The 12,648-nt window shown below is 41.3% G+C and overlaps 1 protein-coding gene across 10 annotated transcripts in view; it reads left to right on the top strand.

Annotated features, from left to right (window-relative positions):
* SERGEF (secretion regulating guanine nucleotide exchange factor) overlaps nucleotides 1–12,648 on the top strand; it is a 237,365-nt gene that overhangs the window by 6,451 nt on the left and 218,266 nt on the right. For all 10 annotated transcript variants that reach the window (XR_010121291.1, XR_010121292.1, XR_008658416.2 and 7 more), the window contains exons 3-6: nucleotides 11–166; nucleotides 2,231–2,325; nucleotides 6,208–6,268; nucleotides 10,812–10,925. Coding sequence is in view for 4 of the 10 variants with exons in the window: in XM_055282206.2 (XP_055138181.1) it covers nucleotides 11–166; nucleotides 2,231–2,325; nucleotides 6,208–6,268; nucleotides 10,812–10,925 (426 nt within the window). In the remaining 6 variants the exon portion in view is untranslated. The remainder of the gene's footprint in view (nucleotides 1–10; nucleotides 167–2,230; nucleotides 2,326–6,207; nucleotides 6,269–10,811; nucleotides 10,926–12,648) is intronic.

Here is a 12,648-nt window from a genome sequence, read left to right on the forward strand (position 1 = left end):
TATTTTGCAGATGGAGGAGACCTCTTTGTTTGTGGCCTGAACAAAGATGGGCAACTGGGGCTTGGTCACACAGAGGATATCCCATATTTTACCCCCTGCAAATCCCTCTTTGGCTGTCCCATCCAACAGGTGGCCTGTGGCTGGGATTTTACCATTATACTCACAAGTGAGTTCACTCCTAGGTAAATTTTTATCACCACATAGGATTTGGGTGAGAACAGTATGATGGTGGTGACTGCAGATTAAATGAAAGCCTCTTTGTGTTTAAAAAGCACACACAAGGCCGGGTGCAGTGGCTCACAATTGTAATCCCAGCACTTTGGGAGGCCAAGGCGGGTGTATCACTTGAGGTCAGGAGTCTGAGACCACCCTGGCCAACATGGTAAAACCCCGTCTCTACCAAAAATACAGAAATTAGCCAGGTGTGGTACCCCATGCCTATAGTCCCAGCTAATCTGTAGTCCCAGCTATTTGGGAGGCTGAGGCAGGCGAATCACTTGAACCTGGGAGGTGGAGGTTGCAGTGAGCTGAGATTGCGCCACTGCACCCCAGCCTGAGCGACAGAGCAATAATCCATCTCAAAATAAATAAAAATAAGTAAAAAGCACACACAAATTTTCCCTCTGGTTGTCAAGGAAAGTTATGGACTACCTTTTCTAAGGAGAGTTTAACAGTAAAGGAGACTGGGATTGGGGTGGAAAACTTTAGTCAGAGAGCAGGGAATAGACTAGATCACTAGTGGTGGCCACTTCCTGTCCCAAAAGTTCATGATAGCCGCGTGCCTTGGGTAGCTGGCCAGTAGCCAGCAGTGGCAGCAAAGGGTTACTTACGGGGAATGTGGTAGGAGAATATGAGACAATAGTGGTTGCCAAATCAGTGATGGCAGCTTTTTCCCACTGTGGGATTTTTTATTTTTATTTTTTTTTAATAAATGGTGTTGAGCAGATCTGTTTGGTCTTTGTGAAGCCAGGTAGCAGGATAGGTTATGGCCAGAGGATTATTAGAATAATGCACTTGGGAACAGCCAGCAGTAGTTATTTTGTCAGCTGACGTCTGTTCCCTTGAAGCAGTTTTGACCTCTCTGTTCAGCTTTGCTCTGTCTAGCTGGCCATTCTGGATTTAAAGGACCACCTGTGGTTTCTGACCAGGCTCCCTCTTTGCCACGGTCCTCTGGTAAAGGCATCTTCTGTCACTCTCCTGTCATAAACCCTTGTGGATTCTCCCAGACATAGCTCAGATTCCTAGCTTTGTAGCGTTGGCCTTCTGTAACTGTTCACTAGCTATCTTTGTGCCTTGTCTCTTATTCTCCACACTCCTCATACTTTTCTTTCTAGTCATACCAAGCAGTATATGCTCTTCTGTCTGTCTGGACCAGCCCCTCTTGTCTATTTGATAGACTCGAATCCCAGCTTTAAAACCCTGCTCAAGTGTCACCATCCTTCTCTGTGGAGGGGTTCTGTAATATGTGTTGAATTTGATGGTAATTATTAGAATCTAAATAATAACTATGATTTATAAAGTGTTTATTGTGAGCCTATGTTTTGGATTGTGAGGAGTCAGTAGATAATGCTCTTTCCTGCTCACATTTGGAGGCAGTTGTGAGAAAAGCACAGAGAAGTCAGTACTGGAGATTAAAAACTATTGGCTTTTCACTGGTAAAGGCTAAATTGGAGAACAGGATTAATTGTGAGACCAGTGGTCCTAATATTCTTCTTGTCCAAACTTACCCCCAAATCGCTAGGCTTTCCCCACAGGGAAATGCTTCCTATGTGTCAGCCTAGAATGACTGAGAGGGAGGTGCCAAGCCACACATGTCCTGTCCCGTCTCCTAAACTCACCAGTTGGTTACATGACCGCTGTCCCCTACAAAGCAGTGAGGATGGGGAAGGGCAGGGAGAAAAGCTGGAGTGTTTTACTAATGGAAATTTTGTCACATGGAAACATGAAAAGTGAGAAATTACTATCCTCCCATCCCAATACTAGACACTGAGTTAAGTGTTCTACACAAATAATCTGTTATTAATGAGAGAATAGAATAGACAATCTGTGTGGAGCGCTTAACCTGGTGCCCAGTGTTTTCATTCCCAGAGGAATAAAAGCAGGGAATATGGTCTGAATGCACTGAAGCACTTCCCTCATCCCCTTTGCATCTCTCACCCTGCAGCATTTACCCATTGGTCACAGACATCTTACTTCATAGATTTGCAATTTAAGTATTTGTATTTTGCAGAAAATGGTCAAGTTCTATCATGTGGATCCAACTACTTTGGCCAGTTAGGAGTTCCTCATGGACCTCAAAGATGTGTGGTTCCCCAGGCCATTGAGGTGAGGACAGTTAATATTTAGCTTGCCCATGACCTGTTAAAGTGTTTCCAAGGTATTAACCTATCTCTCCCCAGAATAAAAGGCTGTCACGATCCCTGAAAACCCATGAAGTAGGAGAATTTGAGTTGAAAAATAGGTGCTTCTGGGAAAAATTAAGTTGGGAGGTAGACGCTATGAATGAAAACCTCTGTTAGTTTTCATACACTTCATATGAAGTTTTGTGAAATAAAACAATAAAAGTAATACATCTTATAAGGATATTGATGACATTTTACAGTTCTAAAGTTAGTAATAATGGAAATTATGTTAGAAATAGGTCCAGATAGAAGTTATTTGTCGAAAGACACTAAGCTGGGCAAATGGTATAGGCCAGTGCTAGCCAGTAGAAATATAATATGAGCCATATGTAATTTAAAATTTTCTAGTAGCCCCATTTAAAAAAGAAACAGGTGAAATTAATTTTTAAAATAACAGCATTATTGAGCTATAATTCACATACCATAAAATTAACCCCTTTAAAATGTATATCCACAGAGATGGGCAACCAATATCATTATCTTATTTTAGAACATTTTCATTACCACCAACAGAAACTATGTACTTAATAGCAGTCAATTCCTATTCTCCCTTCCCCTCAGCCCCTGGTGAGTACTAATCTACTTTTTGTCTCTATAGATTTGCCTGTTATTTCAGCATGTTATCAGTATAAGGTTATTTTTTGTTTTTGTTTTTATTTTTGAGGCGGAGTCTCACTCTGTCGCCCAGGCTGGAGTGCAGTGGCGCGATCCCGGCTCACTGCAACCTCCACCTCCTGGGTTCAAGCATTTCCCTGCCTCAGCCTCCCGAGTAGCTGGGATTACAGGTGCCTGGCACCATTCCCAGCTAATTCAGTATAAAAATTATTAACAAGATATTTTATACTGATTTTGTACTAGGTCATTGAACTCTGGTGTGCATTTTTTACTTACAATATGTCTCAGTTTAGTGTAATCACATTTCAAGTTTTCAAGCGCTATGTGTAGGTAGTGGCTACCATATTGGACAAAACAAGTGTTAAACAGGACTCTTGGCTCTAGTTCACAGCTCTTTACTTCAGTGCATCATACTTAAAATTACTCCTTTTTGTGAAGTTTATATTGTAAGTGATCATAATAGGAATATAGAATTTTTAAAGAAATATGCTTGAATCAAAAATGAGTTTTACCACCTAAGCTGCGCACTCCAGTCTAATTTCCCTAAACTCTGATTAATAGTGGGAGATGTTTTTTCCCTAGAGAAAGCTTGGGTCTGCCCCTGCCAGCTTGCTGAACTCAGTTATTAGTCTGTGGACTGTTATTTGGGGTCATGGTTCCCGTGGTATGCACAATGTCTAGGCTCTGTAGTCCCTGAAGGAAGTATTATAGCTCCCAATTGCAAATAGATGGCCTTGTAAGCACCTACATATAAGTTACAATTAATTTAGCTTAATTATACTTTATATAATTAAGCAATAGAGGAACAATGGTTAAAATATGTTGGATGACAGAATCAGAAAGTAAAAACATTTTGACAGGTGATATTCTATGCAACAATAGGAGCAATGTGCCAAAGAGAAATTTAATAGAAATTCATTCATTTATTTAATGACAACCGTTTTGTGTAGGTACTATGTTTAGGCAGTGGGAGCAAAGTTGAATAAGACCTGACCTAGCAGTTGAGAGCTTTATAGTTTGGTAGGACATGATAGGCACGTAAATACTTAAATGTAATACCATGTCAGAACTATGACAGATGCATGTATATCCCCAAAGGAGGGAGTTTTGAGCATCTAGGGGAAGGTGGGGTGAGAAAAGGTTTAAGCTAAGTCTCAAAAGTTAAATAGAGGTTTACCTGTCTTGGGATAGGAGTATGCTCAGAGTGGGTGCAAAAGAAGAACATTCTGGGCAGAAGGAACCATGTAAGCAAAGGTGCAACGGAATAAAACAGGAGAGTTTGGGATATCGTAAGTAGTTTAGTATGGTTGGAATATAAGGAAGAGGTGGGAGTTCCAGGGTAGAGTGGGTGGGAATGGGGCAATCAGGGTGGTTGTATGTGACACATGGTAAGAACAGCACGGTAGGGAGGTCAGATAGGAAGATGGATTGAAGGAAGATTACTTAGGAAACTCTTGCTAACAATCCAAATGAAATGATTGTGGCTCAAACTAAAGCAGCAACAGTTGGGATGGAGAGTAAGAGGTGGAGGTGAGTGGTGTTAAAGAGACTGAAGTCACATGTAAAGCCCTTCAGTTAGTTTTTTGGGGAAAAACAAAAGGAAAATATAAAGGACAGTGTGTTCAAATTGCATTAACACTAAGATTTGATCTTCTCGTAAGCTAATGTGATTGTGGACTCCATTGACAGAAGTATAGTTTCCAGAAGAAGGAAGGCCAGAGCTTAGCCCTTTCTGCTGTTCAGCCTGCATCTGGGATGTTGTGTTTTGTTGTGGATTTGGTGCTTAGGCCCTGGGCATAAAGGTATATAAGACTCAGGTCCTGCCCTTGAGGGTCCTAAAGTTTAGAAAGACACTGTGGACCTGTAAATAAACAAATGTAATAAGCCTTAATGGGGTTATGATTATGCTATAGAGTTCCTTTAAAAGAGAAAGATTGAACAACTAGAGCATATTTAGAGAAGTGAAGACCAGGAGGGGAAGGGAATTTGAAACCCAGTGATGGCTGATGAATGGGGGATATTTGCTTTGAAGAAAAGATCTTCATTAGTTATCTATTGCTGTGTAACAAATTACTGAAAACCTTAGCAGCTTAAAACAGCAAACATTTATTATGTCACAGTTTCGGAGAGTCAGGAATTTAGGAACAGCTTAGCTGGTCTCTCACGAAGTTGCAGTTGAGATGTTAGCTGGGTCTGCTTGCAATCTCCGTGGACCTGTAAATAAACAAATGTGGTAAAGCCCTAATGGTTTCATGTTCCTTGCCATGTGGACCTTTCTATTGGACTTTTCAGACATAGCATCTGGTTTCCCCCAGGAGTGATGAGAGAGAGAGGGAGAGATGCTAAGCAGGAAGCCTTAGTGCCTTTTTTCACCTAGACTCTGAGTCACTCATTGCTGCTTTATTCTTTTTATTAAAAGCATGTCACTAAGTCCAGCCCACACAAGGGGAGGGGTATTAAGCTCCACATCTTGAAGGGAGGAGTAGCAAAGAATTTGAGGACCTATTTTTAAAACCACTACAAGATGTCTTAGAGAGGACATGACAACTGTCTTCAAATATTTGGAAAGCATTGTCAGAAGCTGCAGGCAGATAGGTTTGGTTCCACCTAAAGAGATAAATGGAACTGTGCAAAGGTGGAACAGGCACCTGGGGAAATGGCGATCCCTATGTCACTAGGGGTAGGTGTTTGGCAGGAGTTGGGTGACCACTTGGTGGGGTGTTGTTGGTTGGGGATTGGACTAGATCATGTTGGGAAACTTTGAGCCCTTGGTAAATAAAGTCTTACTGGCACACAGTCATGCTCATTCATTTATGGAAGTCTAGAGCTGCTTTTATGTTACAATGGCAGAGCTAAGTAGTGTGACAGAAACTGTGGCCTGTAAAACATTTACTAACTGTCCCTTTACAGAAAACATTTACTAACTCTTGGACTAGATGACCTTAGAAGTGCCTCCCAGCCCTGAGAATTGTTGTCATATGGTATTGTGATATGGTATTTTAAAAGATATATTTTTTTATTTTAGGGATAAATATAGAGGTATTTATGGGTGGAAATATTGGGGGAAGTGGTTGCTTTAAACCAGTCAGACCCATAATGAGGACCGTACTGCATTGTATTTGGTATAAATTACATAAAATTTTGTAGATGGATGGTTCTGAGATCTAAATCCTTTTCTTTATTTTGACAGCTCCATAAAGAGAAGGTTGTTTGTATTGCTGCTGGACTGAGACATGCATTAGCTGCTACAGGTGATCATTTTATCTTTATTTTTTTATTTTTATTTTTAATAATTTTTAGAGATGGAGTCTCACTCTGTTGCCCAGGCTGGAGTGCAGTGGCTTGATCATAGCTTGCTGTAGCCTTGAACTCCTGAGCCCAAGCTGTCTAACTGCCTCAGCCTCCTGAGTAGCTAGAACTATAGGTGCATGCCACCATGCCCTGCTAATTTTTAAGATTTTTTTGTAGAGACAGGGTCTCGCTATGTTGCCCAGGCTGGTCTTGAATTTCTGGCCTCAAGCAATCCTCCCGCCTTGGCCTTCCAAAGTACTGGGATTACAAGTGTGAGCCACTGTGCCCAGCCTGCTCCCCGCCTTTTAAAATAGGTCTATAATAAGAGGAAACTTAACTTTAGGAGAAAAACCATTTAGGGAATATTTCAAAGGGTCCTGCTGCATTGTGGTTCTGATGAAAAGGAGAGAACATAAGGCAGAAGTCATGTGGGAAAGACATTAGCATGTAGGGAGGAAGGAAATGAAGTTTTCTAGCTCTTTATGTTCTAGGTATGATGCTAGGTGCTATTTATTTGATTATTTAATCCTCACAACCAGGAAGTGACGCGAGTTACATTTTACATGTGAAGAAACTGAGGCACAGAGTTAAAGTGCTTGTGTAAGCTTACACAGGGAGTAACGTAGAGCTGGGATCAGAGCCTGGGATGGTTTGGATCCTAAGGCTCATATTCTTTGCAGGGAACTGTACTGCCTTCCTAATGGATTTTAATGTTTATTAATTTAAAAGCTTTAAGTGAGCTTGTCTCCTATACTGTGAGTGGGTGATGGGACTGACAGTCTGTGTGTGAGGGAGACAGGGAGGTGGCGTGTGGGAAGAACAGTGACCCATTTATCTCTCTCCTTTTCATTTTTTCTGCTCTTACTCCTTTTGAACTGAAGGACAGCACTAATTGGCTGTGGCAGCTGAGGTTCAGGTGTTTCGTGAGTCCAGTTGTGGAGTGGAGGAAGGAGAGAGGAGGTGAGGAAGAGCTCAATGCAGACTGTGCTGATAGTCCTGGGCTTAGCATTGATTATACTTAAAAAAAAATTCAACTTTTTATTTTGAGATAATTGCAGATGCACATGCATCTGCAAAAATAAAACAGACCCTGTGTGTTCTTTCCCAGTTTCTCCTAATGGTATCTTGCAAAACTATAGTACAATAACATAATGAGGATATTAACATTGATACAGTCAAGATATAGAACAGTTCCATTACCACAGGGATCCTTCCTGTTGCCTTTTTATAGCCACACCTATTTCTACCTGCCTGTAACCACTTCAGCCCCAGGCTAAGCACTCTTCTGTTCTCCATCTCTATGATGTTGTCATTTCAAAAATGTTATATAAATGGTATCATACAGTATATAACCTTTTGAGGTTGGCTTTTTTCACTCAACATAATTCCTTAGACATTCATCCAAGTTGTGTATATCAGTAATTCATTCCTTTTCATTGCTGAGTAGTATTTGTTGGTATGGATGTACCACAGTACTAATCTGTTAGGGCTGCCATAACAAAATACCACAAACTGGGAGGCTTAAAGAACAGACAATTATTTTCTCACCATTCTGGAGGCTAAAAGTCTTAAGATTATTGTGTTGTCAGGATTGGTTTCTCGTGAGTTCTTTTTTTTTCCTGGCCTGTAGGTGACCACCTTTTTGCTTGGTTCTTGCATGGCCTTTTTTGGGTGTGCCTGTGGAGAGGGAGAGATCTTTGATGTCTCTTCCTCTTCTTATAAGGACACGAGTCCTGTTAGATTAAGGCCCTACACGTATGACCCCCTTTAACTTTTATTGCATTCCATAGCCCCCATCTGCAAATCTAGTTACAGTGGGCATTAGGGTTTCAACAATTTCAACATCTGAATTTTAGGGGGATACGGTTCTTCCCATGCCTATATATATACACACACACACATACACATATACACACACACACATAAACATATATATGTATTTACACACACACTCACACATGCATATATATATATGTGTGTACGTATTTTTAAGATAGGGTCCCCCCATGTTGTCCAGGCTGGGGTGCAGTGGTGTGTTCATGGTTCACTGCGACCTCAAACTTCTGGGCTCAAGCGATCCTCTAGGTTCAGCCTTCCAAATAGCTGGGACTACAGATATGTGCCACCATACTCAGCTAATTTTTAAATTTTTATTCTTGTACAGATGGGGTCTTGGTATGTTGCCCAGGCTTGTCTTGAACTCCCAGCCTCTGACAGTCTTCCTGCCTTCTCCTCCCAAAGTGTTGGGATTACAGGTGTGAGCCTCTGTGCCCAGCCTGAATGAGGTCTACATATTGTAATTAGTTGATATGTATCACAAGTCTTTCTTTTTTAAAAAATTATTTTTTTCTTAATTTTATCATGGTAAAATATACGTAGTATGCAGTTTATTATCTTAACCATTTTTAAGTGTATTAAATACATTCATATCATTATGCAATCACCACCACCATCCATTTCCAGAACTTTTTGTCTTGCAAAATTGAAACTCTATACCCATTAAACAATAACTCCCCATTCCCCATTCCACTGGCCCATGGCAGTCACTATTCTACTTTCTGTCTCTATACTTTTGACTACTGTAAGTCCCTCATCTAAATGGAATCATACAGTATTTGTCTTTTTTGTGACTGGCATATTTCACTTAGCATGATGTCCTCAAGGTTCATCCATGGAGTAGGATATGTCAGCGTTTAGGTACTTTTTAAAGTGGATAATATTCCATTGTATGGATATATCACGTTTTGCTTACCATTCATCTGTCAGTGGACATTTGAGTTGCTTCCATGTTTTAGCTATTGTGAATAATGCTGGTATGAACATGGGTGTACAAATATCTCTTCAAGATCCTGCTTTCAATTCTTTTGGATGTATACCCAGAAGTAAAATTATTAGTTCATATGGTAATTCTATTTTTAATTTTCTGAGGAACTACCATACTATTTTCCACAGAGGTTGTACCATTTTGTTTCCACCAGGAGTGCACAAGGTTCCAATTTTTCCAAAAACTCACCAACACTTGTTATTTTCTGGTTTTTAAAAATAGTAGCATCAAAATGTGTATGAGGTGATATCTGTTTTCATTTCCCTGATGGTTAGCAATGTTGAGCATCTTTTCATGTTTTTACTGGACATTTGTGTATCTTCTTGGAGAAATGTCTATTCACATCCTTTGCACTGCGCCCTCCTCCCTCGCTTTTTTTGTTGAGACAGCATCTCATTCTGTTGCCCAGGCTAGAGTGCAGTGGCATGATCTTGGCTCACTGCAGCCTCCAACTCCCAGGCACAAATGATCTTCCCACCTCAGGCAGCTGGGACTGCAGGTGTACGCCACCATGCTTGGCTAATTTTTAAATTTTTTGTAGAAATGAGATCTCACTATATTGCCCAGGCTGTTCTCAAAATGCTGGGCTCAAGCAATCCTCCCATGTCAGCCTCCCAAAATGCTGGGATTACATCTTTGCCCATTTTTTAATTGAGTTGTTTCTTTTGATTGTTGAGTTTTCGGAGTTCTTTATATATTCTGGATATTAATCTCCTGTCAGCAATCTGAAGTTTCTTACAAAGTTTTTGCTCTTTTTTTTTTTCCTCTTGAAGTCAATTTGTTGAAGAGATTGTAAGTTTTTATTTCAACACTGTGCTTTGCTCACATTGTGCTCAGTGGTCATAGCTTATTTTTCACAAAACAGGCTTGTCTGTTTATAGCCTAAAAAAGGACTGCTGTTTATAGGATACTCCCAAAGGAGCAGAACCTGAATGTTGCTGTTGGGTGATGGATCCTAGTTTCACACACCTGACTGTAGATCAAATATCTAGAATTTCATCTTTGCATTTGTATGAGGTTTATGAGGTTCAGAACATAGGTACATGAATTAGATTCAGTGGACATGAAAGTAAAAGGCCATTCCACTGAAATCATGGCTATGAAGAAGCTATCTTGCAGTCATAAATATGTGTTTACTTGGCAATTAGGAATCTTTGAATTCATCTTGGTGTCGTGGAAAGGGCACTACATTAGGTGTTAGGAGAGCTGAGTCCCGGCATTTTCTCTGCTGTTGTCTTCCTGCGTGAGGAGACAAATCACATCCTCTCTTCAGGGCCTCAGTTTTCTCATCTGCTGAATGTGAGGAATGGATTTGATGATCTTCAAGGTTATTTTCTGCTTTGTCTGGGGTCTGAGTTGTCTTTTCAGGTTAATCATGAATAAGGTATCATTCCACTGATTTGACTCTGGAGGAGTGTCCTGGAACTTTTCGTAGGAAGTTACGTGATATTGGAATTTGCTTTGATGGTCTTAGTCTGTCCTGAAGACTGGATTTGTGATTGGCTTGGTGGTAATCCCTGGACCAGTTATAGGACCTCTTGAAGCAATTGAGCTTCTCCAAAACACTCATATTAATTGAGAAAGAATTGGGAATTTCTCATAGCAGTGAGATTGAAAGAGCAATCTAGTCTTACCCTGATGTGCATCTTCTCTATTTTCTCTTCCATTCTGTTGGGAAGCGAGTGGCATCGTGTTCCAGTGGGGGACTGGTTTGGCATCATGTGGACGACGGTTGTGCCGTGGGCAGTCTCTTCCGTTGTTTTTCACAGCAAAGGAACCAAGCAGAGTGACAGGTAAGATGCTTCTTTCTTTAGTCCTATATTTGTTCTTTGTCAGGAAGTAGAGACATAAACATGCAGAAGAGGATTAAATGGATTTTTGATTTTGCTATTTCTTGGTCTCTCTAACTTTCTCTATTAGTTGGTCTGTTAGTCTTGCTGGCATTGTTTTTTGGCCCAGTAGAAGCAACCCTCTTTGCTGCCAGAGTTTGGAAGTGATTGAGGCATAGATGCAGGTCAGGTAGGTGGAGATTGAAATGGTAACTCTAGAACTGTTAAAAACTAGGTTGGAAGACATGATTAGAGGCTCACTATGACTATATATTGTCTTCAAACCCCTACTTCTGAATCTCAGATTGAATTTACCCACCAAGCACTGGGGTAGCTGTATAGAGTTGGCCCTGCTAAACTTAACGCCTGACCAAGAGGACATGAGGATGTACCCTCTCTTCAGGCGGGCACACCCCAAAGGGAGAACCCAGGAGGACCGTGCCTTGCATGGCCAGTTCCTTCTCCCAAAAAGGAAGCAGGAGTGAGTGAGGATGTAGACAGAGGGGCCAGGAGTGTTCCCACAGGGAAATCTCTCTACGCGAAAATACGAGTAGGTAACGTGTGTTCTGCCCATACATCTGTTGGTCATTTGGTCTGTATTTTCTCCTTCCTTTTCTTCTCCCCACCCTTCTTCCCCTGTCTCTCTCTCTCTTTCTTTCTCTCTCTCTGCTCTCCTTGTGGGCCTTTCTCCCTCTGTATACAGCACCGTGTCTCCATTTCCTCCTCTTCTCCCTTTTCTGCTTTCTCACTCTTCTACTTTGTGACCGAGTTTGCCCAGGCTTGGCTGTAGGAAAAACTTGTATAGGAGACTTGTAACTACTTCTTCTGTTGCCTGGAACAAATCAGGGATTTTCGAGGGTGGTGAGAAGGGGTGGGGGAAGAATAGGAAAGGGTGGGTTGCAGTGGGAGTGATGTAATTGGGTGTTGAGATCATTCTGATTTTTCTAAGTCCTGGAGGTGTTGTCTTTCAGCTAGGGGTGGGCTTAGCTTCCCTGAAACCCATGGGTTGAGCTAGGGAAGGTACTCTCTATAGAAATGAGAAGGAGCATTGGATGTGGGACAGGTAGTCCACTTCACATGACATTAGAAACATGTATAATGTAAACTTGAACTTCTCAAACATTTTTGTCTTCTTCATCAAGGTATTCACTTCTCCCCAGGCATATCCTGCCTTCTCATTTCTCTGTGCTTATGGGCAAACTGTTACCTCTGCCTGAAATGCCTTTTCCTTTGTGTTCCCTCTGGGAAAAATTCTAAGAATTTTTTTTTTTTTTTTTTTTTTTTGAGATGGAGTCTTACTCTGTCGCCCAGGCTGGAGTGCAGTGGCGCGATCTCGGCTCACTGCTAGGTGCGCCTCCCGGGTTCATGCCATTCTCCTGCCTCAGCCTCCCAAGTAGCTGGGACTACTGGCGCCTGCCACCACGCCCGGCTAATTTTTTTGTATTTTTAGTAGAGACGGGGTTTCACCGTGTTAACCAGGATGGTCTCGATCTCCTGACCTCGTGATCCACCCGTCTCGGCCTCCCAAAGTGCTAGGCCTAGCTCAGATACACCTTTCTCAGTAAAGACCTTTTCTTTTCTAGTGTTCACTGCATTAACTTCACATGCATGGATAGCACAGTATACTGTATTATTACGAATTGTTTGTGTGTTTTCTCATATGCTAAAGATTATGAACTTTTAAAGG

The sequence above is a fragment of the Symphalangus syndactylus genome, chromosome 6 (genome assembly GCF_028878055.3).
Source record: "Symphalangus syndactylus isolate Jambi chromosome 6, NHGRI_mSymSyn1-v2.1_pri, whole genome shotgun sequence".
Lineage (NCBI taxonomy): Eukaryota > Metazoa > Chordata > Mammalia > Primates > Hylobatidae > Symphalangus > Symphalangus syndactylus.